The sequence below is a fragment of the Symphalangus syndactylus genome, chromosome 10, assembly GCF_028878055.3.
Source record: "Symphalangus syndactylus isolate Jambi chromosome 10, NHGRI_mSymSyn1-v2.1_pri, whole genome shotgun sequence".
Classification (NCBI taxonomy): Eukaryota; Metazoa; Chordata; class Mammalia; order Primates; family Hylobatidae; genus Symphalangus; species Symphalangus syndactylus.
In genome coordinates, this window is record NC_072432.2 from 22,196,352 (window position 1) to 22,222,040 (window position 25,689).

Here is a 25,689-nt window from a genome sequence, read left to right on the forward strand (position 1 = left end):
GTGCTACTTGATTACACCCCATTCCTCATCTAATTTTTACCCACAAGTTTTATCATCCACTGATGATTTTCTGACTTCATAATTTCATCTATACATATTAGTAATCTCCTAATACATTTATTTCTTGAATCATTAACTCTTTTAAAGCAAAAGTCCTGTTTTGAAGCAATCAGAATTTTTCTTATTCCATCAATTTCTAATAGTGAATCTTGCCTATGTAGGCTGAAGACATATAGTACCTGTGTTAGTCGGCTAGGGCTGTCGTAACAATATACCACAGCCTGGATGGCTTAAACGACAGAAATTTCTCACAATCCTGGAAGTTCTAGATCAAGGTGCCAGCAAATTTGATTTATCCTGTGGCCTCTCCTCTGCCTTGTGGATGACTGTCTTCTCTTGGTGTCCCTCCAGGGCATTTTCTCTATGCAGTCACACCCTTGGTGTCTCTTCTAAGGACACCAGTCCTATTGGTCTGCCGGCCTATAATAACACCCTGCATTTGTTTCTTGAATGTACTCTCTTCTCAAGTATCCCGACGATAATAGTTTTTAAACCTCTCTTCTGTTCACTCAATTATGTTTCTTCAAGGTTCCATTCTTATGTATATTTCTCTAGTCTTTCCCCTAGAAAAGAAAGATTCTTCCCCTCTCTGGTGACGGATTCTTGGTTGTCCTTTTGAGTTCAAGTGTGAAGATCTGAACTGGTTTTTCTAGATAGCTGGAGTGGTCTCTTGTTTGTGTGTATTGTTTTCCTCCTAGATCCTTAGACTGATAGTTGAATTTCTTTAGAGGCAAAAACCCAGTGTTATGCCTGCAGGTCATCACCCAGCTACCTTTGCAGGTGGAGGGAAATGGTGGACTGTGAGTGCCAGTTAGGGCAACTCCGTGACTTTGGTTTTAGCCGCTCACACTGCACCTGCCAGCCCCACATACAGGTAACACCTGGAACAGAGAGTCCCAGCCCTCCTGCATGTCTCTCTCGAAGTTATTTTGAGCTACATGCCTCCATTCACTCCTATTTCATAGGAATTTGTTTTCACTCCCATTTGAGATAGGAAGAACCCAACTGTTTTTGCTACTCTCACTGGCTCAACACTTCTGACACCAGAGAATTCCCCCACACATGAAACAGTTCTCCACAGACACCAGCTTGGTGTCTTATAGTTTAACTTAATTCTGATGCTGTCCACCTCAACTTACAGTCAAATTCCACAAGTTAAGGGTTCATTTCCACAAGACTTTAGGTTGACTGTCACCTACACTTCTGACTGACCAGCTATAAATCAGGGTTCCCACACCCCCTTCTCGGGTTTGATTAATTTGCTAGGATGATGGTTAGCCTGTCCAGGGTCCTGATTGCTAGCAGTGAAACTTCATGGTGACACAATTTGGAATCAGGAAACTTATCCCTTGGCCACTAGATCTGGGAAGCTGGCTGAATGTATGTTTCACCAGATAAGAATATTAAGGTTTTTGCCTCAGAACTGGCTCAGGAAATCAAGCAAGATGGAGCTGGGAAGTGTGCTTTGTGAAGTCAGGAGACATCAGCTGATAGTCTTGCACGGCTGTCTTGTTCTCTGCTTTATCCTCAGTGCGCTTAGTACATGCCACATAGCTGATGCTCAATAAACATTTGGAAACAAGTGAATTAAATGTAAATCAGAACCAGAGGATGTACGATGGGTCTTACTAATGAGAGTAGAGTCGACTCTTTTGTCCTTCTTCCAGCTGAATTACTGAAAAACTGAATTACTCAATAACTACTTCCCTTTGCTATACACGAAAATGTCATTCTCCCAAGCCTGACCATCCCTAACCCACTAAAAAAACCACTGCTTATATCCTAGATGCCTAGCTTGGAAGATTTTGTAAAGCTTCATTTTGTCTTTTTTCTGTATTTTTAATTTTAAAATTACATAATATTGACCATACTTTCCTCAACTTCAGGTTCACACCTCCCGGATATTCCAATATGCCTCCTAGAAAAGCATGCCCTTCGGAGTGAAATGATACCGTTACTCTAATGATGCAGTCCGTGATCAAAGCATCATTTTTTTGACAGTAACATCATGTTAATCTTGCTTTCAGAAAAGTACTATGTCATTTTATGTTATTGTTAAACTTTCCCTGTATTCTGTACCTTTGCAATTCATTTTTTGATAAAAGAGGAAGATCTTATATCTGTCACATTTCATCTGTTACAATTGGCCCATTGTTCTAGCTTATCAAGACCTTTTGGATTTGATAGTGTTATTTATCTCATTCACGGTCCTTGTCACCCATAAAGTTGATATATCTATCCATAATACGAAAAGGGAGCAGGAATTTTTGTTGTTGTTGTTTGTTTTTTTTTTTTGAGATGGAGTCTCACTCTGTAACCCACACTGGAGTGCAGTGGCGCGATGTTGGCTCGCTGAAACCTTCACATCCCAGCTTTGAGCGATTCTCCTCCCTCAGCCTCCCAAGTAGCTGAATTTTTAAGGTGAGAGTATTTTGTTTATGTGGCTCCATACTCTGTCCAGAAATAATTTCTCTGGCATTTGAGTATTACAGTAAGATGAAGTAATACATTCCTCAGCTTCTTTCATTCACATGGTCTCTTGTTAATAACCCTTGATTTTGCATAATTAACATAAAGCAAATCTCCTTTGTAAAGGCTTCCGCTTTTCTAGAGGCACTGAAAAACTTTATAAAAGCTTTGAATTTTCTTATGAAAAGGAAGCTAATAACTACTTCAGTTACATGTCTGGCAGCATTGGAGATAAGGACGTGCTACTGAACTTTCTACTTCTTGTTAACTGGCAAACCGTATTGTTTATTTATAACTTAATATATTGTGTTAAGGAATAGGCAATGGTGGTGCTTATGGAAACTTGTACTCTTGAGTGTAAATATATAATAGAGTTTGGATATTTGTCCCTGCTCAGCTCTCATGTTGAGTTATAACACCCAATGTTGGAGATGGGCCTGGTGGGAGGTGTTTAGATCGTGGGGGTGGATCCCTCATGAATAGCTTGGGCCATCCCCTCGGTGATAAGTGAGCTCTTGCTCTGAGTTCACATGAGATCTAGAGTCACTTAAAAGTGTGTGGCACCTGCCCCGTACTCTCGCTGTCTTGCTCTTGCTTTCACCATGTGACATGCCTGTTTCCCCTTTGCCTTCTTCCATAATTATAACCTTCCTGAGGCTGCCCCAGAAGCCAAGCAGATGTCAGCACCATGTTTTCTATAAAGCCTGCAGAACTGTAAGCAGATTAAATCTCTTTTCTTTATAAATTACCCAGTCTTAGGTATTTCTTGATAGCAATGCAAGAATGATCTAATACAGAAAATTGGTACCAGGAGTAGGGTTTTGTTATAAAAATACCTGAAAATGTGGAACTGACTTTGGAAAAAGGTAATCGGTAGAGGTTGGGAGAGTTTGGAAGGCTCAGAAGACAGAAAGATGAGGGAAAATTTGGAACTTCTTAGAGAGTGTTTAAAAGTTGCGACTAAAATTCTGATAGTGATATGGATAATGAAGTCCAGGCTGCCAAGGTCTTGGATGGTAATGAGAAACTTAGTGGGAAATGGAGCAAAGGTGACACATATTATGCCTTAGCAAAGAGCTTGGCTGCATTCTGTCCATGCCCTAGGAATCTGCAGAAATTTGAACTAAAGAGTGGCAACCTGGGGTATCTGGTGGAAAAAATTTCTAAGCAGCAGAGTGTTCAAGATTTGGGCTGGCTGCTTCTAATAGCACGTGCTCAAATGTGGAAGCAAAGAAATGACTTCAAATTGGAATTTATATTAAAAAGGAAGGCAGAGTGTAAAACTTTGGAAAATTTACAGCCTGGCCATATGGCAGAGAAAGAAAAAAGCTTTTTCAGGAGAGGAATTCAAGTAGGCTGTGGAGCATCCACTTTCTGGAGATATTTGCCTAACTAAAATTCAACTGCTAATATCCGAGATAATGGAGAAAAGGCCTCAAAGGCATTTCAGAAACCTTTGCTGAATCCCCTCCCATCACAGGCCCAGAGGCCTAGGAGGAAAGAATGATTTCATGGGCCAGGCCCAGGGCCCTGCTTCCCTACACAGGCTCAAGACAGGGCTCCCCACACCCTGGTCACTCCAGCTCCAGCTGTGGCTCAAAGGGGCCCAGGTACAGCTTGGGATTCCACTTTGGAGAATGAAAGCCATAAGCCTTGGCAGCTTCCAGGGGGTGTTAAACCTGCAGGCACACAGAGTACAAGAGTGGTAGATTCTTGGCAGTTTCTGCCTAGATTTTGGAGGCGGTATGGAAAAGCCTGGGTTTTCAGGAAGCAGCCTTCTGCAGGGGCAGAATCCTCACAGAGAACCTCTACTAGGGCAGTGTAGCAGGAAAATGCAGGGTTGGAGGCCCCACACTGAGTTCCTGCTGGGGCACTGCCTAGTGGAGCTGTGTGAAGAGGGCCACCAGTCTACAAGAGAGTGGAGAATACTCAGAGAAATTAAATAACCAGGAGAGTACAGGGTTGTGGGGATAAATGAAGAAAAGGTCCAGCGTGGCCAGGAAAAACAGAAGTTTGAGGCAAATGGGAGGTAAATAGAGAATTCAGAGGTTACAGCAAATTTCTCTGTAGTTAAGGCAAGGTCTTTGGAGAAGCTCAGATTGACCTAGGGGCCTAGGGGCATGGCAAAAGGTAAACATAGGTGAGACTTGGGCCTGGCTTTGGAGGAGTATGGGAAAAACAGGTACATCTGTATGGTAGCGAAGTGAGTCATACTACTACTAATTGACATAGAAGCTAGCATTTACTGATTACTTAATATGCACCAGGTATTGTTCTGAGTCTTTACACATATATATTTAATTATTGCAACCCTGTGAGACAGGTAAAATAATCCCCTTATACAAATGAAGAAACTGAGCACAGAGAGAATTTGTAAGCACTTAACAAGTACAGTTAAAATTCAAACTCCGGCAGCTTGGCTCCAGAACTGAAGCTCTGGAAGATTCATATATATATATTGAATTCTTTGCCAAAATGTAAAAATTAAACTTGAAAATTTATATATGCCCCATAGTGAAAGACAGAGTTTTAATAAGTCAAAAAATTAATGCAGCATAATTGTGTATAATTCAGTAATGTTTATTATGCCTAACTGAACATTCACAGGAAATTTATGCTTCTACATTATCATTAACTTTTGTTGTTCTTGTTGTCATTTTTGAGATAAGGTCTCAGTCTGTCACCCAGGCTGGAGTACAGTGGTTAATTCACAGGGTTTCACTGCAGCCTTAACCTACTGGGCTCAAGTGATCCTCCTGCTTCAACCTCCTGTGTAGCTGGAACCACAGGTGCATGCCACCATGCCTGGCTAATTTTTTGATTTTTTTGTAGAAATAAGGTCTCACTTTGTTGCCCCGGCTGGTCTTGAACTCCTAGGTTCAAGCGATCCTCCCACCATGGCCTCCCAACGTGCTGGGATTATGGGTATGAGCCACTGCCCCTGGCTATTATTATTAACTTTTAAAAATGTATATCACATATGCCATAATCATTTCCAACTCTTTCAAAGTTTTTTTAAATTTCAGCTCAAAATATTAGAATGAAATGCACACTTAAGACTAAAGAAGCTGTATTCTATGTTCGAGAAAATGTACAAATATTGATCCTTTTTTTTTTTTTTTGAGATGGAGTCTCGCTCTGTCACCCAGGCTGGAGTGCAGTAGTGTGATCTCACCTCACTGCAACCTCTGCCTCCTGGGTTCAAGCAATTCTCCTGCCTCAGCCTCTCAAGTAGCTAGGACTACAGGCACCCACCACCACGCCTGGCTAATTTTTATATTTTTAGTAGAGACCGGGTTTCACCATGTTGGCCAGGCTAGTCTCAAACTCCTGACCTCAGGTGATCCACCTGCCTCGGCCTCCCAAGGTGCTGAGAATACAGGGGCATGAGCCACCACGCCTGGCCTACAAATATTGATTCTATTCATTGTTTGGCGAAAACCATTAAAGTTCAGCTTATTCTCTGTGGCATCAGCAGGGCTCATGTATAACGACGGCAGAGTCCTGTCCAGCGTGCTGCAGAGGGAAAGTGCTGAGTGAACATCAGCTGTTACCCACTTAGCTGTCCCAAGTTAATCGGAATGCGGATGGATGCCGTGCATAATCAGCATGAAATTTTATGAAGACCTGATTTGAGGAAGCCAGGAAGGGAGCTATGCTGGTGTCCTAAAATTGAAAAAAAAAAAAAAGAGTATCAAATTATATATTTCACATATTTGAATGTTTTTCTAGAAATGTTAGCCTAGTAACAAAGTACCACATAAAGAAACTTTATAGCATTTATGGTGAACCTGCATATATTTCTTGAAGTAACCTTGCAAAGAATGAATGCAAATGCTTTACAAAGGAATATTTCTGGGCGTGGGGAGTTGAGGGAAAATTGGGAAAGACTGCTAATGGGTACAGGGTTTCTTCTGGGGGTTAATGAAAGTGTCCCAAAATTGGCTGTGCTGATAATGGCCACACAGCTCTGTGAATCTACTAAAAACCACTGAATTGTATACTTTAAGGAGATGAATTTGATGGTATGTAAATTGTATCTCAATAAAACTGTTATCAAAAAACTTGAACTTATTCAAGTTCTTACTGCAAATTTAATTTTTCTGAAACAAACGTATGTAATTAAAATGATCATATTAAGTAAAATATAATATTTTCATTCTCAATGTTTATAGTTTCCTCTTGAGATTTGTTTTCATATACTTCTGTGGAACAGTGTGTGTTTGTGTGTGTGTTGGGGGGATAGATGGGTCCCCGTTGTCTCTCACTTTCTAGTCATTCATTTGGCAAATATTGATCAAGGCACTGCCACGCTGCAGGTATTAAGAAGACATTAAAAAATGAGCAAAACAGGCAACAAGCCCTGCCCTCATGATGCTTACATGACTGCCTTCTCCTGCCTCAGCCCTACCCCGAGTCATCAAAACACAGGCTTATTTCCAAGATACTCACTCTAGTGAGTGTAGATTTTTTTTCTGTAAGAAATACATCAAGGAATATACAATATTTTTATTCCTATGCATATCTACTTTTTACTTCCATTTTAATCTGCTTCCAAATTTCAATAACTTCTTTTATATTGGCAAACTAGTATGGCAACAGACGGTCAACAGAAGTTTTAGAATCTCCTTTGATTCTCCTTCTTTGTCCCGTTATTCTTTCATTTGCTAGATGTTCATTTTCTGTAGCTGCAAGGGATATAGGATTTCCCTGTGAACAATGGTATTTACCGTAATATAAAATATCTCCAAGTCAGGGTTTGTGTTTATATTAGCAAAATAAGGAACTACCTCTGTATGTACATTGTATGTATTTAAATACTGTATGTATATAAATATTACAAGTTTAACAAACATATTTAAGGAGTATACATACAAAAGTATACAACTTTCATAGGTACGTAAATATGCATGTAAATATGTATGTATGTAACATGTAAAAGTTGTATGTATGTAAATATTAGCAAAATATTACAACTTACAAAAAGTATGTAAATATTAGCAAAATCAGAGCTACCTCTGTACTTCATGTTTTATACTTATGTTTTACATTTTTTCATTTGTTTAATATTGATAAAGTGTTAAAGAAATCAGTGGTACCTTTAAGAAAAAAAAATTACACATGAAATTATATCCACTTTTATAAAAAAATGTAAAACTGGGAAAATACTGTAAACACCAACAGTTAAAAAAATTGATGTATCTCGCTATATACTTCAACTTAACGTGGCAGTGGATTAAATGGCCGTCACTTCTCTCAGTGACTCGGTTTATACTTGTTCAGTATAAACCTGGACTCAGTTTATACAAGTCCAGGATATACTTGTTCTTTCCACCTTATGGGAGTGTCACTGTGGGGATCAAACGGGGTTGTATGTTTGCAAGCCACTGAAAACTATGTCCATAAAAAAACCCTACCAATATAAAGTCATGGTATTGTTAAAATTGTCTCTTTTCCTCCCTTTTGAAATGTTTGTAAATTTCAATTCAATGTCTAATTGCTGAGTAGCTTCTAAATCTGATGTGTGGCACATTTACTGGGGTCTCTCTCTGTGGGCCTTCTGTGCATCACCGTGATACAGTGTCTGCTGGTCCTGCGATTACCATTTCTCACCAAGTAATGTAACTATGTGTATAAAGATATCATTACCAAAAAGTTTATTAAGTGTTGTCTGTAGTTGCAAAAAGTTCAAGAGACCTAAATGTCCACTTAGAGGGGCTTCATTAAATAAATTAGGCCACACTCATGCAATGGAATACTCTCCAAAACTTAAATATGATGCACCAGTGTTTTTATTGACATAAGATACTAATGATATATTGGTAAGTAGAAAAAAACACACCATCAAACAGTAAAAAATACGCATGTAAAAATATATGCAAATATATTCAAAGAAAGGTGTTAAGAATATATGAGAATGCCCAGGTTTTAGAAAAATTAGACTATTTTCTGATACTTCTGAAAACAGCATTTATCAATTTTATAAATAGTAAGTTATATTTTAAAAACCATCTAGATTTCCAGCTGATACAGTTCTCTGTCTAGTTTGATTACAAAGTCTAAATGATTAAAGGGCAGAAAAATCAGAAACAGATACCCGCTTGCCAACAGCCAATTTTCCCTTACTTACTCTCTTGTTTTTTGAGATGGAGTCTGGCTCTGTCACCCAGGCTGGAGTGGAGTGGCGCCATCTCGGCTCACTGCAACCTCCGCCTACCCGGCTCAAGCAATTCTTTTCCCTCAGCCTCCAGAGTAGCTGGGATTACAGGCGTGTGCCACTATAGCAGCTAATTTTTGTATTTTTAGTAGAGACGGGGTTTCCCCATGTTGGCCAGTCTAGTCTCAAACTTCTGAGCTCAAGAGATCCACCTGCCTGGGCCTCCCAAAGTGTTGGGATTACAGGTGTGAGCCCTTACTCTCTTTAAATATCTACTTGCACGTCAAATGAGAGGATCATAAGCACAGATGCCTGCAATATTGAATCAACGTCAGATTCTGAGTTGTTGTTTAGGGAAGATATCAGAGCTTTACAAAAACAAATTATCAGTCACCATTTCTTCAAAGAATTCCTGCAATTTTCAGCAAGAAGTAGATAAAACAGAGCCAGGTGTCCAAATATTCTGTAGTTCTATTTATGCAGAAATAAACATGGGTATTCAACCCTAGGCAGTGCACTGACATCACAGAGGGAGCTTTTTTTTAAAAACAGCATGCTGTGATTCCTCCCTGGGAAATCCCGATTCAGTGGGTTTCGGTGGGAACTGGAAGTTTAATGTTAAGTAACTCCACAGGTGATTCTGACGCAGAGCCGATTTTGGTAACTCTTAATAGTAATTTAATGCAATGCCCACCAGATGGCACTCATGCTCCCAGAATAGAAAGGCAAGTCGGAAAACTGCTGAATTTGTTAAAGGCTGTGCTTCCTACTCTGCAAGTGTCTGCCTTTAAAAGTCTACACTAGGCCAGGGCCGGTGGCTCACGCGTGTAATCCCAGCACTTTCGGAGGCCGAAGCGGGTGGATCACCTGAGGTCAGGAGTTTGAGACAAGCCTGGTCAACATGGCAAAACCCCGTTTCTACTAAAAGTACAAAAATTAGCTGAGTGTGGTGGTGGGCACCTGTAATCCCAGCTACTCAGGAGGCTGAGGCAGGAGAATTGCTTGAACCCAGGAGGCGTAATCCCAGCTACTCAAGAGGCTGAGGCAGGAGAATTGCTTGAACCTGGGAGGCGGAGGTTGCAGTGAGTTGAGATCGCGCGCACTACTGCACTCCAGCCTGGGCAACAAGAGCGAGATTCCGTCTCAAAAAAAAAAAAAAAAAAAAAGTCTACACTAAGTGACTCTTATTATTGTCTAAAAATAACAAATGGGAATATAAAATGTTTGTTTTACTCACGCCTCCGCAGTATGGTCCAGAGGATGGAGAGCTGGCATTGGGCCCATCGTAGAGTGTGAGATAGTTCTGGACACAGTCTCCTGGATCGTCAATGCTGATGAAGTAGAAGTTGACGGTGACAAGCCTTCCAGCAGGAGCAAGGAGGGCCCACTCGCAGTGCGTGTTGTTTGGGTATGTGCCTGGATAGCCGGGGCTGGTGAATGAGCCTCTGTCTCCATAAAGAGTTCCACCACATCCTGCAAGGAAAACAGGACAGGAAGTTTGATTCAACAATGTATAGGCCGTCCAGTCTGGCTTGTTAGGCAGTAAGACTTTATTTTCTGAAGGTGCTGAGACTCTGCAAGAATAATGGGGGCAGAAACCCCTTTTCCTGTTCCTCTTATTTGGGCTACACCCTTTCTCCTCTCTTCCCCTCTCTTCCCACCGCCACCTCCAGGTCTTCCATCCTCCACACACGTGCCTTTGCCTGCATATCACAACCCAGGGACAACTTCCTCCAGGACCATACTTTGAAAATTGGGGGTTGAGAGCAGAATGGAAAAAAAAAAATTGATAAAGTAACTGTGGGAGAGAATCAAGTTGTTGTCTGTGTGCTTTTGATGCTGTGGAGATCTTTGCATGCCCAGAGTTGACGCTAGTGACGTGAGTGAAGTAAAATCAGAAATAAAATTCAGCGCTAACCCAAGAGGGAGTGTGTTATTGTAGGTGATGGCAGGAATGACTTCATTATAAAAGTGACTTTACCAGGCTAATAACTGACATACTTAAGGTCAAATACTTCAAGTTTTGGTGTCAATTTGTTCAATTTGTTAATCTGTATATGAAGGCTGTCATGATTTAGACTATATATCTGTGGAGATCCAGGTCATCTCTGGGACAGGAAGAAGCTGGCTGGCATAGTTACAGAGCACGTGGCTGGGCCTCTGACTACCGAGGTCTAATCCCACCTCCACCTCAGTCTAGTGGAGCATTTTGGGCAACTCATTAATCTTGGTGGGTTTGTTTGTTTGTTTGTTTGAGATGGAGTCTTGCTCTGTCGCCCAGGCTGGAGTGCAGTAGCACAATCTTGGCTCACTGCAAGTTCTGCCTCCCGGGTTCATGGTGGGTTTTGTGTTTTTTTATTTTTTTATTTTATTTTTTTTTTGAGACAGAGTCTTGCTCTGTCGCCCAGGCTGGAGTACAGTGGCATGATCTTGGCTCACTGCAACCTCTGCCTCCCAGCTTCATGGTGGGTTTTGTGTTTTTTTTGTTCTTTTTTTTTTTTGAGATGGAGTCTTGCTCTGTCACCCAGGCTGGAGTGCAGTGGCACAATCTTGGCTCACTGCAAGTTCTGCCTCCTGGGTTCATGGTGGGTTTTGTGTTTTTTTGTTTTTTTGTTTTTTTTTGAGATGGAGTCTTGCTCTGTCACCCAGGCTGGAGTGCAGTGGTGTGATCTCGGCTCACTGCAGCCTCCATCTCCCAAGTTCAAGTGATTCTCCGATCTCAGCCTCCTGAGTAGCTGGGATTACAGGCATGTGCCACTACACCCAGTTAATTTTTGTATTTTTAGTGGAGATGGGGTTTCACCATGTGGGCCACACTGGTCTGGAACTCCTGACCTCAGGTGATTCACCCACCTTGGTCTCCCAGGGATTATAGGTGTGAGCCACAGCACCTAGCTTAATCTTGGTGTTTTATTTGCTCGTTGATAAAATTTAAGCATTAGAGGTCATCTTTAAGCTTCCTTTGAGTGTCAAGATTCCGTTACCCATGATTGTCTTAATAGAACCCTTTTCTTAAGATACTTAAAGTGAATTCTGTTTACCTTTCTTATTTTGAAGGTATTTTGGTATTTTGGGACATTTTATAAAGGTATTCCTCCTCTCTTGAATTAAATGTATTGACATGACCTAAATTTTCTTTAGTTGTTTGATAAATAGCCAGCCAAAAATGTGAGAAGATACTTACTACCCTAAAAAAAGCAATTTCTCTCCAGGACTGCCAAGAAATGTCAGGACCTGCGAGAAGCACAACCACTCATATATATGCCAGAATGTGTGTTCATAAGTTGGATTTTTGGTAAAATTTTTCTTTAAATTCTCAAAGAACTTCCTTAATGGTCAAGCCAAAAGTCAAAAAGTCTAACAAAATTTAATTTACCAAGGAATTTTTGAATCTTTCTACCTTACCTTATATATGCTTTATATGAATATATATTCCTTTATAAACAGAAATAATGAATAAATGTAGAATTTAAAGTAATCTGGCCGGGCGCGGTGGCTTATGCCTGTAATCCCAGCACTTTGGGAGGCTGACATGGGTGGATCACCTGAGTTCAAGAGTTTGAGACCAGCCTGGCTAATATGGGGAAACCCTGTCTCTACTAAAAATACAAAAATCAGCTGGGCATGGTGGTGCATGCCTGTAATCTCAGCTACTTGGGAGGCTGAGATAGAAGAATCATTTGAACCCTGGAGGTGGAGGTTGCAGTGAGCCAATATCGCACCATTGCACTCCAGCCTGGGTGACAGAGCGAGACTCCATTTCAAAAAAAAAAAAAAAAAAAAGTAATCTGTACTTTCATTGTTAAAATCTCTATTCTTAACATAATCAGGTACACAGGTAGCTAAAAATATAAGGTTACTTTGCCTTTTACTATTAGACACCTCATGGTTTTTCTCACAGTGCTTTCCCGTACAAAGTGCAAATGTCTTACCAGAGGGTGATGAAGTCCAGATGATTTCATATCCATGATCAGAAGTTACACTATCACTCTTAAATCGTAGGTATAGTTCATTATTTTGAGAGAAGACAGGGTTTGGCAGCAGAGTTCCACAGTACTTGCCCAGTAATGGTGAATTGCTGTTACTTCCATTTCTCACCTTTAGGAAGGAGTCATTCATTATTAACCTTACACTTTCTTCTCTAAGGTATATACATTAAAGTGGGAGACAATTTGAATGATGACATTGTTCGGAAAAGCTTTGTCTTTGTATACAGTTAAGAAATTCTGAAAATACATGCAGAAGTCACCTTCACTTGCAAAGGGGAAAAATGTTCCACGTGTAGATCAAAAACCAATTATCTGTTAACCTACAGCAATTAAAACACCAGGCAGCTTTTTTATACCATAGTTTGTGCTGTGATCCTGCAGCCTTTGCTTATGGGGAAACATTTTGGAGAATGTAGATAAAGTGAATTTTTAAAAGGTGGAGATGGGTGGGGGCAATGTTGCCTGCTGTGTTTCCAGTCAACTATTATACGTTTGTCATTGTGTGTGTGTGTGCGCGCGCACGTGTTTCCCATTGAAAATTACTTGGCTGTAAAGAGGCTATGAAAAAATACAATGCAAAGTATAATAAAGTTCAGAAGGAAAGGAATTTCTATATGGGCAAAGGACAGAATTATAAATCTATACAATGTCTGTTGTTAAATGTGTTTTACAAACACATTCCGAGGCCTTGTTGCTTTTTTGTTTCAACTCATTTTTAAGTAGACACATATAAAAACAGGAGATGAGTTGGTGTTTTATGGGGAGAGAGAACCACACTGTGAACTGAACCCCTTTCTGTCCCCCAGCCTGGCTCCTACCCTGCATTCACAACCAGCCCTGCTTCCGGGAGGGCTCTTGATGCTTCTTAGGGAAACGTTATGCAGGCAATGTATGTTGGAACCAGCCTGACATGCGGAAATGCTGATTTTACTGATCTATGTATTCAAAATATTGGAAGTTCCTCTGTTCCCTTTACAATTCCATAGTTTAAACTTTGGTTAATTGCTGGTATCTTAAGTCACAGAGTTAAGACATCTTGCTGGGCTGTGTTGATCAGATGAGATTCCTTTTAGATCTATGTAGTAGCCCATGGGAGAGAATAATGCCTTTCTAGTGCTTTGGGGATGATTCTGCTAAGTGTTTAAACAAAGTAGCCTTGCCATGACAGAGTAGCCAGTCACCCACTAGTAGATGGGAGGGCTGCCACAGCCAGCACCACGCTCCTGAGTTTGGGCGTTTTTCCCTCAGGGTCCTCTTTTAAAATGCCGTTGCTCTGAGAGGAGCAGCAAGATACCAATTTCCACTGACACTGCTGACAACTTGTCTTACTCACTTTCCTCTCCTAGGAGGAATGGGGCCACCGAGAGCAGTGGGCATCTCTGGGACATCAGAGGATCCTGAAAGGGGAGGCGAAGGCATGAAAACAGATTCCGAGCATGGTTTAGAGCTCGGCCCTCGCTTGGTAGTAACACAGTCAGAATCCTCAGTCAGACATTTCCGTTCCCACCGCAGTTCACAAGAATGGAATGCTGAGGCTTCCTGGTACAGCTGCCAAGAAACTATGCCCACAGTCTTCCCACTGAGAGCCAGATGGAGCTACATTTTACAGGCCTAAGCAGTGGTTTCCTTTCATTGCTTATGGGACAGGAAGTTTCAGATCCATTCTGTGGAGTAATGAAGGACAGCTAGGAGGAGGAATTCTCGCTCTCCACGGCTGGAAAGCAAGGCTTTGCTTCCCAGCATCTATCAGGCAAATGGCAAATGTTGACTCTGATCAATAATGGTCCATTCAAGCTGGAGTGAGTTAAGAGTTAGTTGCACTGTGACTCCAACCTAACGGGATTATTCTCTATTTCCTCCAGATCCCACTCCCCTCATTCTTTCTGCTTTACACTTCATATAAATATTTGGATCTCCATGGTGGGGGAGGTACACAGGTCCAAGTTGAATAACCTGACCGGCACAAAGAATAACTGTATTTGCCTCTTCATTACCTCCCTGCTATATACATCTTTCGGTCTCCTGTCGTGGCGAGTATTCCTTTAGAAAAGGCATGAGCTTCCTCCAAGTGTTATTTATGGTGCTATATGTTAAGGCTATTGATTAATAAAGGATTTAGATGAATTCCAAAGTGGGGAGCTTTCCAGGATGATAAAACTCCACATCAGGAATCATGTTGAAGCTAAACCCATATGCAAAGACCATGTGCCAGAACACCCTTCCTGGCTAGGCCGGGCAGAAGGTGCCAGCAGCCCTAGAAGCCAAATCGGATGAGGGGGGTTGCAGGGGAGAAAAGAAAGAAGAAGAAAGAAAAGAAAGAAAGAAGGCCCTTGGTACTAAGAAGCAGAAGATGTTTTGTTGGGAACAAAGGCTGAAGCTACCAAGAAACTAGCAGCTGAGCAGAGGCCCTCTGGAAAGAATCCTCTCACAGAAGGAAAGGAGCCCGCTGCAGACACCGGTAGATTTGTTTATGCTGCGAAGGTCAAATCCTCTTGGGCAGCTTATTTTGAATGAAGACCTGATTAAAGAGGCAGTGAGAAAAATAAAAAATAAAAAATACAACTCCAGATCAGGGGTAGAGGAACAAGCACACTTTTTGGAAACTTTACTGAAGACTCTTGTACGGTGAAACAAAGCCAATTTAGAGATGGTCAGGATGAGGTTTAGATTTAAACTCCACTCACAGAGGAACTCAGCGTCTTTATGCTTTTGGCTCTTAGGTTCCACCTAAGTATATTTCCTAAGGATGAATGCATTTTCAACAGAACTTGCAAAGCTCACAATCCCGTGAGCTCTGGGGTTTTTCTGGCAAAACACAGGTGCTGAGTTCCAGTGAGTTCCACACACTGGGTCCGCATCAGATGAGGCTTATTCAGACTATCTCCTGCCTATGAGTGATGATGTTCATGTTCCATCTCATATGCCCAATGCAGGCGATGGGGCAGAAAGAGCACAGAGGGAGCTCATCAGGTGCACTGGAGGACCCCAAAGGTTCAGGCCCACGAGGCGCGTGGCTCTGCCTGCTCCAGGTGCAAGGGGGGCTTCTCTCTCAGTGTGTCCTGGGGTGGGAGTGGAGGGTGGGTGGGTGGAGGATGGGCAAACAGCGAAGTCACTTCTGTGCCCAAATTCAAGCTCTGGAGTTGTAGTGGAGAAAGGACAGAGCACACCTCCTGCGACCAGGGAGCACTTATTCAAGGAAACACTTGTCTTTAGAGGATGTTAACGATGCCCCAAACTTACTGTAGCTGTCAGGGAAATTAGGTGAGCTATTTAGTATCATTCAGTTTCATTTTACAGAATCAGCATGTTGTCCTTAGACGTCCCTCTGATCCTTTTAGGTCTCGACTTACATATTGCCCTCTTGAGCCTTCTAGTTCCCAGACTGAGTTAGGGACCCCTACCCATGCTGGACTCATTTAGTCCTTTCCACTTTGTGTTGTAATTGGCTATACCCCATCTGTCCTTCCCGCCAGACTACGAGTCTCCTGAGGGCCCTGAGGTTCCCAATTTCCAGTGCTTGGACTGGTGCTCCATAAATGTTTAGGGAATGAAACGGTAATGAATAAATTAATGAAACAAATAATCATATAGTATTAGCAGCACTAGAGAAAAGTTGTAAAATCTTAAGTGATCCACCATCTTTTAAATAATTCATTCAAATGATATTCAAATGCATGTTACCTCCAAGAAATCGTTTCTGCATTCAACTGAGTTCTCGATGCCAAATGAATGAAAAAAGAGGGAAATGGTGTGGTTCTGGGGGGCTGTGAGAGTAACGGTGCAATCCATGTCATTGTCATAGTTATCTGGCCATCCAGGGTTCCTCAGGTTGCCGAATGCCTTGTGATAGTCTCTGTTGCAATCTTAGAGGAAAAATATGCATAATTAATGTATGCATTCCAATATTTAGTGCTCTTTCAACTTCACAGGAATTATTCAAAAAGATCATTACATTTGATAAACTTTAGAAAAAAGTAATCCAGCTTCTTCGTTTACGTTTAAGATAATTGAGACCCTGAGCAGTGAAGTGAATTGCTCAAGCAGCACACACAGGTGCAATGTAGCAGCTCGTTCACACAAACACCCCTACGGGAAGCATGACACAGGAGGCTTCTCCTTTAAAGACGAATACTCGCGCATCCTTTGAACTTTTCTGATCACATTGAGGTGGAAGTGGCTAGCATTCAGACTCCCTTTTCGAGAAGGACGCTACCTCCAAGACAGAGTTTTGCACAAGGATTTTAAATCCATTGTTATTTGTGGCAAATCATTCTTTACCTTTTTTTTTTTTTTTGGTAAAAAAATACCAAGAGTACTTCTGTTTGTTTTAACCAAAGGAAGCTTTCATCTGAGTCAATTCAAAATAAGTACTAAATAAAGTGTTCTGTGAAAATAAACTTCTTAGTGACAGTAATCAGGTAACCCTTTCAAGGCTTTTTGATTTTTACAAAACAATATTCTAAGATTTTAAATTTTGTGAAAATACTAAAAACCTCTGAAATATAAACTTTAAATGGGTAAATTGTATGATATGAGAATTATATTTTGATAAAGCTTTTGTAAATAAATATGTATATTTCTTGTAAATAAAAATGTATATTCAATGTGGTTAAGTGGATAATTAAAAAGATAACTGGCATATTTTTAAAATCAACTACATATACTTTGAAGAAAATGCTAGCATTCTAACTATCTTGGTTAGTATTATATTCTCTTTATCTCTTTAGAAACCAACTTTAGTAATTTGCTAAATTGGGCCTGGGTTCTAGTTAAGAGAGGGGTGTGGTTTTTGTTAACAAATCCTAATTTACTCACAGGAGTCAATTCTAGAAATAGTTGTAATTATTCTAGGAATAATTGTAACAATGGCAGCTTTTCTGAATAAAAGATGAAGTTCCAGGGCTCACCTGCGATCTGATAGGTGAAACTCATTCTAGAGTTTCTGTTTACAACTCCAGATTTGAAAATGACAATTGCAGTACTCATAGAAGAATAAAACACTGGCACAGCTGAAGCATTTCTGCCACAGAACTGAATTCTTGAATTTCCGTGACCCTGAAATGAAATGGGAGCCAAATCATGTTAGATTTAGTTTTAGAAGAGAACAGGCCATAACAGAAATTAGACTGCATATAAAAGTCTGGCTTAAATATTTAGCCATGGAAACCAGCTCTGTTGTTGGAAGTGCTCTGCAAGAAGACTCACGTTGGCCTTGGAACTGATGCAAGTTGCACCTTCCCAGAGTGGCAGAAGGAAGGGAGGCAAAGTTTCTGCTGAAACCACAGACACTTCCCGGCTGAAAACAAGACCCCTCCCCTCTCATGTGACTTCCTAGCTGAGGCCTGTGCCATTACTCTGAGGACCACAAGGCTGTTTGAGAGCTCACTGGATCTCTCCTCCTGGAGCTTCTGCCGTTGTCTTGAGCTCCATGGGACTAACAATCATCATCGCCCTGATCCAGCCCTTGCTACCCCTTAGCAAATCTAATCAGAGCCTTTGGTTCCACTGTACATCCCCCAAGCCAGCTGGGGCCTGTCATGAGGTACCGGTTCCCCTGTGTAACACTAGGGAAGCTCTTATCACCTCTCAAAAGCCTGGAGTAAATGCAGTCGAACGCCCATCAGTTCTTGGTAAAAACAAGTTGTACCAAAGTCAGGGTATTTGCAGCCTCCCTGTCACAGGAATGTTTCTAATATCTGCAGTCCTTAGGAACCTACTGAAAGACCCCACCCGTCTCTGCTTGCAAAACTCCTGTAACTGCTCAGGGCTTCCACCCCTCCTCCCCACTGTCTCCTGCTCTTGGTCCTTGTCTAACTTTGCTGTATCCTGTGAACTTTAACTGCACTGTCAGTCATTCTCTGTATACATCCCCCGCCTTTCCACTTTGTGGCCTTAGCAAAACCTGGTTCTCCAGCAGCCTCCTGGTAGAGGCTGTTCTTTCCCCATGCTCCACAGTTCATTGAGTGGGAAGGGTGGGGGGCCAGCCTTGGGGGAAGGGAGGGATGCTCCACATTCCTCACTGCAGCTTCCATCCTCATCTCAAAGCTGGTTCTCCTTCGAGGGTCTCTACATCTGAACAAAGATATTCTCACCATTCTCATCACTCTCATTTATTTTTCTCCTGGTTACTTCCCTTCATTTATGAAAGACTTGAGGTGTCTCAGCTCATAGTCATCTCCTGCCCCCGATTTCCTTTCTGAACCCTTTAGAGGTTTCTGTGTTTTTATAGACAAGCCATTAAACACCCTCACTTTGTATTTCTTAACCCCAGGGCCTTCCATCTCTGTATCTCTGTTCATCTCCAATGCCAGCTAACCACTGAACATCCTCTGTAACCACCCTACACATCATTCCTTCATGATCTGCCAATTAGGGCTGCTCTGTCTACTCTTGGATACCCTGAGAATCCCAGTTTCTCCCAGCTCATCCGTCAATGTTTGCCTTTCCTCCCTACCTACCCAGTCTGAAACCCTTGATTGCTTCCTGTATTCATTCAGTGGAAAACATTATTCAGTCATGACAAACACTGGATCTTACTCAAGGCTGCTCCAGCTGCTGTTATGTTTCAGCTGGTGCCTCGTGCCCTGAAAGTGCCATTCTGTGCCCCACTGACTGGTCCACCCTGATCCCCATTGTCTTAGCTTTGTGAAACCGGGGGAAATTGAAAGAGCTTTCACCCAAAGGGCCTTGTTCCACTTGACTGTAAGTCCTCTAGGGTACCACTGGGTAATAGGGATTTTGTCCTGAAAACCATTACCAAAGGAATGACGATAATCTAGCATCTTGTCCACCTTGGGAGCTCATCTCAGTGTCTATGCTTTGCACAAAACTGAGCAAGTCCAGGGCCTATTCAGCTGCCAGCATATCTCATGCCTCTCCACACTGGAGTCAGACAAACTGGACTTTTCTTTCCCCAGCAAGACCATGTGAGAAGCAGGGGACCACAGATTTGTAATGAAGGGGACCCTGAAAACTCAGAAGGCACCTACAGGACTAAGTTCAAGTTTCTCGACACACCTGATTGCAGGGCTTTGTGTATGGACGAAAAACACATTAAGCTGGAAGTAACTTAGAAAATTATTTCATCATGGCTTCATTACTTCAAGTGTTTTGCAAATACTGGTGAAAAGGTCACTAGATGTGACTGTCATTCATCCTATAATTGTTACCTGTGGTGAGTCCTGAAGCTGTAAGTAATTCTGCATGCAGTCTTGCGAGGTCAGCTCTAATGCCCACACAGTTATCTTGACCTGCTGATGCGGAGGGGCGTCAATGACCCAAGTACAGATGGAAAATGGGACATCTGGGTCTGATGAATTGGGTGATGAAATATTTTGTGGGGTCCAAGATGCATTGTATGTTCCACCACAAGGCACTGGGGAGAGAAGAAAAAGCAACATAGGAGACATGTTATTCATGCCTCATCTCAGGCAATCTTTAAAATTCTGTCTTCCCTGCCTCCCACCCCAGAGGAGCTATATTTTCATCACTCTATTAAGAATTCAGGGTTTATATCCTTGACTAAAGATTGTATCTAATTTGTACCACAGATTAAACATACAGTAATTAACATGGTGTTTAGCAATTGACATTGAGTTTAGATAGTAATTGACACTGAGTTTAGATAGTAATTGACATTGAGTTTAGTAATTAACATTGAAATTTCGATATAATAAGCAGGGCATTCTTTTCAGTGCATAAATACATGTGTATTTCATAACATATAAAAATGCTTCTATTTACTCACTGTCCATGATGGTGTATGTAGCATTAAATCCTTCCCTTTCTAATGTTAAGTCACTGATGAATTGAACTGTAAGGAAGTTACCAGAAGAGATAAAAGGAGCAGGTACTGTGGAACCACAAAACGTTCCAGCCAAGTTCGCATTTTCACTATCCCCATCGTATAACTGAGAAGAAACACAATTCATTACTTCTCCATTACTTACAAAAAAGTTGCATATTTCACACTAAATTGGATGTGAAGTTGCAATAGGTCACAATTAAACATTTTAAAATTGATGTTCTTAGAGGTAGTCTTAATTTAGGAACAGAATTATAATTGGATTGATTATATTATGACTTTCAGGAAAAACCTGTTATGATGCCTAACATTTTTTTCCTCTTTGGGAAATATATGATTTTTAAAAGAAGGTGTTATGGAGTCCGCTCACCCACTGCTACCTTAACCTCTGCACCCACTCACACTATGGTCCCAACTGCTCTCATCTCTTGCCTAGATGATCATTGCAGCCTCCCATGAAGCCCCTGATTCTGCTCGTGTTCCTCTTTAGTGAATTCTCAAAATGTCATCGAGAGGATACTGTTAAAACGTAAGTCAGACCAGGTCACCGCTCTGCTGAAATCCTCCTAACTGCTTCCCATCCACTCAATAGAACAGCCAAAGCCATCACAATGACCTTCTCTCCTCTCCCGCTCCTGACCTTTCTGATCTAATTTCTTATTGTCTTCACTTTGTTTGATTCCGCTTCTTGAGCCAAACCAGGTGTGTTCCTGCTTCTTGGGTATGGCATTTGCTGTTCAGTTTGCCTGGAATGCTCTTCCCTGTATATCCACAGTTTGTCCTCGCGCATTCCTTCAGGTCTTTACTCACATATCTCCAACTCAGCTGGGCGTGGTGGTACACGCCTGTAATCCCAGCTACTTGGGAGGCTGAGGCAGGAGAATAGCTTGAATCTAGGAGGTGGAGGTTACAGTGAGCTGAGATGGTGCCACTGCACTCCAACCTGGGTGACAGTGCAAGACTGTGTCAGAAAAAAAAAAAAAGATATCCCCAACTAAATAAGGCCTTCCAGATGTAAACTCTCCCAACATTCCCATCTCCTTTCCTGCTTGATTTTTCTCCACAGCAACTGTTACCTTCTTCAATATACTACATATTTAGCTCTTTTTTTTTTTTTTTTTGAAACAAGGTCTCATGCTGTTGTCCAGGCTGGAGTGCAGTGCTGCAATCATAGCTCACTGCACCCTTGAACTTCTGGGCTCAGGTGATCCTCCCACCTCAGCCTCCCAAGTACCTGGGACTACAGGTGCATGCCACCATGCCTAGCTAATTTAAAAAAATTTTTAGAGATGGGGTCTTGTTATGTTGTCCAGGCTAAACTTGCTTATTTCATTGTCTTTCCCTCTGAAGAGAATACAAGTTCCATGAATGCAGATTTCTGCTCACTGCCATGTTCCCAGTTTTTAGAAAAGTGTCTGCACATGAGAGGCTCTCAATAAATATCTAATAAATAAACAAGCGCTTTGATTCCTCTGTCCTACTAGCCCTCCCAAAACTGTTCTCCCTGAGCCATCTTTACCCCAATGTTTCAAGCCTACAACTTTAGTCATCTCTGATTCCTCTCTCTCTCTCTTCACTCCACAACCACTCCATTCTAACTTCAAAATATATCCCAGAGGGCTCCATCTCCAGGTGACCTCCATCATTCTTCACCTGTTCCCACTGAAACATCTTCTTAATAGACCTAATTCTGGAGCAGCCATGGTGTTCTCCACTGAACTACCTGCATGTCTGCAAACTCCAATGAGATGACGATCCTGCTCTGTCTAAAATGCTCCGGCAGATCCCTGTTGCACCTAAAGTAGAATTCCAACTCCTTCCCACGGTCTGCAAGCCCCGGCTGCTCTGGCCTGTGCCTCCTTCCCAGGCCGCCTGCACCTCACTGCTGGCTGCACTTCCTTCACTCCAGGAGGACTCCTGCCCACAGCCCTGTTCCTGCTGCTCTTCCTTCCTCAGGTGAAGCTGAACCCACACAGCTAAGGACTCCCTGTCATGGGCCCTCACCTGACATGTCACCTCCTCAGAGAAGCCAATGCTATTGAATGTTGCCTTCCCATAGCATCATCCTGTTTTATTTTCCTATTATAATCAAAACTGATCTTATTTATTGTTTATTTACTTTGTCCGGTCTCTTTCCCAACAAGGATGTAAGTCCCACGGGTGGGGAGACGGAGACTCTGTCTGACTTCTTCACTGTGGTGTTGCCAGCACCCAGAACAATTCCCAACCATGGCTCCCTTCTAGAAACATCCATTGAAATAGTGGGTGCTTGGATTTCTCTGAAACACATAACTAGAAAATGTTTTCTTCTGAGTAATCTTCATTGTATTTCTAAAATGAGTGTCTGTGTGTATCTAACTCTAAATATTAAATTCGTAACAGAGCTAGGATGTGTTCAAGGCCTCAGAACAGCCATGACCATGACCACTGACATTATTCTAAAGCGCTAGGATTATGTAAGACAGGAATGACTAAAAACAGTCATTGCCAAAGAAAAAGAAATGCAACACTAGATGGCACTGTCTTTCCAACTTAAATATGATTTTAGTTAATTCAGAATCAGATGAAACGAGTTTTCTAATCTTCACCACTGTTTCATAGAAGAGCACATTTGCCAAGTTTTAGGTCATGCACTTTTTCTGGTAAACAAGTTAAAATTTCATCATAATCATTGCTGTCTTTATGATCACATTTATATTAGCAAGCATTTTTATTCTGGGACCTGTGTGCCAGGCCTCTGTGCTAGATCCCATGCATACAAAGACTTATAAACCCCTTTCTAGACCTTCAAGACATAAGACCCCCTCATGAACAAAGGAGAGTAAAGGTCTACAAATTAAATATACAAATACATATATTTGTGTATATATGCACATACACTATATATGTATACACATAAATATATGTGTGTATATAAATTATATACAAAATAGAGAAAAATAAGTGCTACAATAAAAGAATGGGAGTGTACCATGAGAACTCACATGACGGAGACAGACATTTGGGTTGGTCCTTAAATGTAAGTAGAGACCTTCCAGACCTGCTGGGCATGGTGGCTCATCCCTGTAATCCTAGCACTTTGGGAGGCCGAGGCGGGCGGATCGCCTGAGGTCAGGAGTTCGAGACCAGCCTGACCAACACAGAGAAACCCCATCTCTATCAAAAATACAAAATTAGCCAGACGTGGTGGCACATGCCTGTAATCCCAGCTACTTGGGAGGCTGAGGCAGGAGAATTGCTTGAACCCGGGAAGCAGAGGTTGCAGTGAGCCGAGATCGCACCACTGCACTCCGGCCTGGGCGAAAAAAGCAAAACTCTGTCTCAAAAAAAAAAAAAAAAAAAAAAAGACCTTCCAGACCTACAAAACAGGAAGGGTATCCCAGCCAGACAGACATGAATGCCAGGCCATGGAAGTGTGAAACGCATGGCACGTGTCAACAACTTCTGACCCCCTTCATTGGCCCTGAAGGCTAGGGTGAGAGAACAGGAGAAATGATGAAGTCCAACAAACAAAGCTGTGAAGTTCCATACATTTCATCTAAGGAGTTTGGATCTGATCCTACATAATGTAAGATCAGATTTGGATTTTAAATGGGTAACTGGTAAATGTGAAGGAAGGTAGGAGGCAGAAGCCAGGGCTGGATGAAGGAAATGACATACATGCCTGGCCCCAAGCTGGTCTTGTGTTAGTTCATTCATTGCCACAGTAAGATTTCTCCTAAGTGAGTTGAAATAGCTTGTGGCCTCGCGATAACTGATATAGGAGGCTTTAACTCTTGTGAGTCAAACCTAAGATCTCTATCTGGTCTCTTGTTCTCTGATAACACTAAATCTTCACTATAGACTTTTGCCAGGTTGCCCTACAGTGCATTGCAGGGGGTGCCCTATCCAATGATGAGGAGAGGGAATCATATATAAACTGGGATAAAAATGGTGCCTTTAGGATCTACACCATTATACGCAGCTACGGGCCACATTCTGGGAGCAAACATTTCCTGGCACAACTGCGATGGACCTGGAGCTTGAATTATGATCTAAGTCTTGTGGATGTGGGTAAGTGCTGAGAAGAATGTTATATTTTCTCAACTTTTAGAAATCTGATAGTTTTAGAATCTGCTAAAGATCCAGAAGGCATTGTACAAAGAACTTAGTGGCAGGCAGGCTCTGCTACAACCACGGCAAAATCCCACATTTCACCCAGCTATTGACTTGAGCAGTTAGAAAAACTGGGAAAGAAAATTTTTGGATTTTTATTTCTATGAACTTTTAATGCACAAGGACAATAGACTTTGATATTGGACTATAATTCTTTTCAAATGTAATAATTTCATACATTAATATCCTTAGGACTTTATCTTTTAATATTTTCCTGGGAATTTGATCACAAGAGGATTTTGATACTCTTACCGGGAGCAGAATCTTAGAGTATCTTCATGAATTCTTTGATCCTACTGCAGAACCTCTGATGCAGTCTGCTGGGCAACATGCCAGGGCATAATTTCATATGGGAAGAAGAATGGAGAGTGACTTTTTTGGGTTTGGGGCTAAACTCTGACCCATTTCAGAATCTTCTGGAGAAAAAAGTTATACTAGTCCCAGATATCTGGGAAAAAGCCACAAAGAAGCAATGATTAGAATCAGCTCTACAAGAGCAGGGGTTTTCCTAGTATTGTTTTCTAAAATCTCAATGTTCTTTTCTAGTTCTCGAAGCAACGTCTAGAATATAGTAGGTATGCTAATTAACACTGAATTGAATGAAAGAATGAATGAATAGTAGGTACGACCTCATGTGGATAGGAACGTGATGCCTTCCATAGACTGCTGATCCTCTCCCCAAAGATGGACAGCCCCTCCTCAGCTCCAGCGTCTGACACAGACTGAATGGTTAAGCCCGGTGCATTAAGTCAGACCTTCTCAATGAGGTCAATACCACCCCCTAAGGAGTGTTTTGCACAAGTGTGCTGGTTTTTGGGTCATCACTATAATTTGGGCCTATAACTGGCATTTAGTAATTCACAGGACGGTTTTGCAAAGTGAAGATTTTTGTCCCGCATAACTTTTGAATGTCCTGTCAGACATTTCTGTAAAAAAAAACTTGTTTATAATTATTTGATCCCAGAACCTAAGTCCATTTTATATATTAACACAAAAATATTTTTGCACAGTTTTGATATGCACCAAATTTCCAGAAATGCAATTATTATGTAAGC

The 25,689-nt window shown here is 41.6% G+C and overlaps 1 protein-coding gene across 1 annotated transcript in view; it reads right to left on the reverse strand.

Moving 5' to 3' along the window:
* Nucleotides 1–5,088: 5,088 nt before the first annotated feature.
* The window catches only part of CUBN (cubilin), a 305,495-nt gene continuing 284,894 nt past the window's right edge, over nt 5,089–25,689 (reverse strand). The window contains exons 61-67 of the mRNA XM_055296673.2: nt 20,423–20,585; nt 19,845–20,050; nt 17,583–17,730; nt 16,357–16,538; nt 12,619–12,784; nt 9,924–10,159; nt 5,089–6,195 (exon numbers count right to left, since the gene is read on the reverse strand). Coding sequence (XP_055152648.2) covers nt 6,088–6,195; nt 9,924–10,159; nt 12,619–12,784; nt 16,357–16,538; nt 17,583–17,730; nt 19,845–20,050; nt 20,423–20,585 — 1,209 coding nt within the window. The 3' untranslated portion in view covers nt 5,089–6,087. The remainder of the gene's footprint in view (nt 6,196–9,923; nt 10,160–12,618; nt 12,785–16,356; nt 16,539–17,582; nt 17,731–19,844; nt 20,051–20,422; nt 20,586–25,689) is intronic.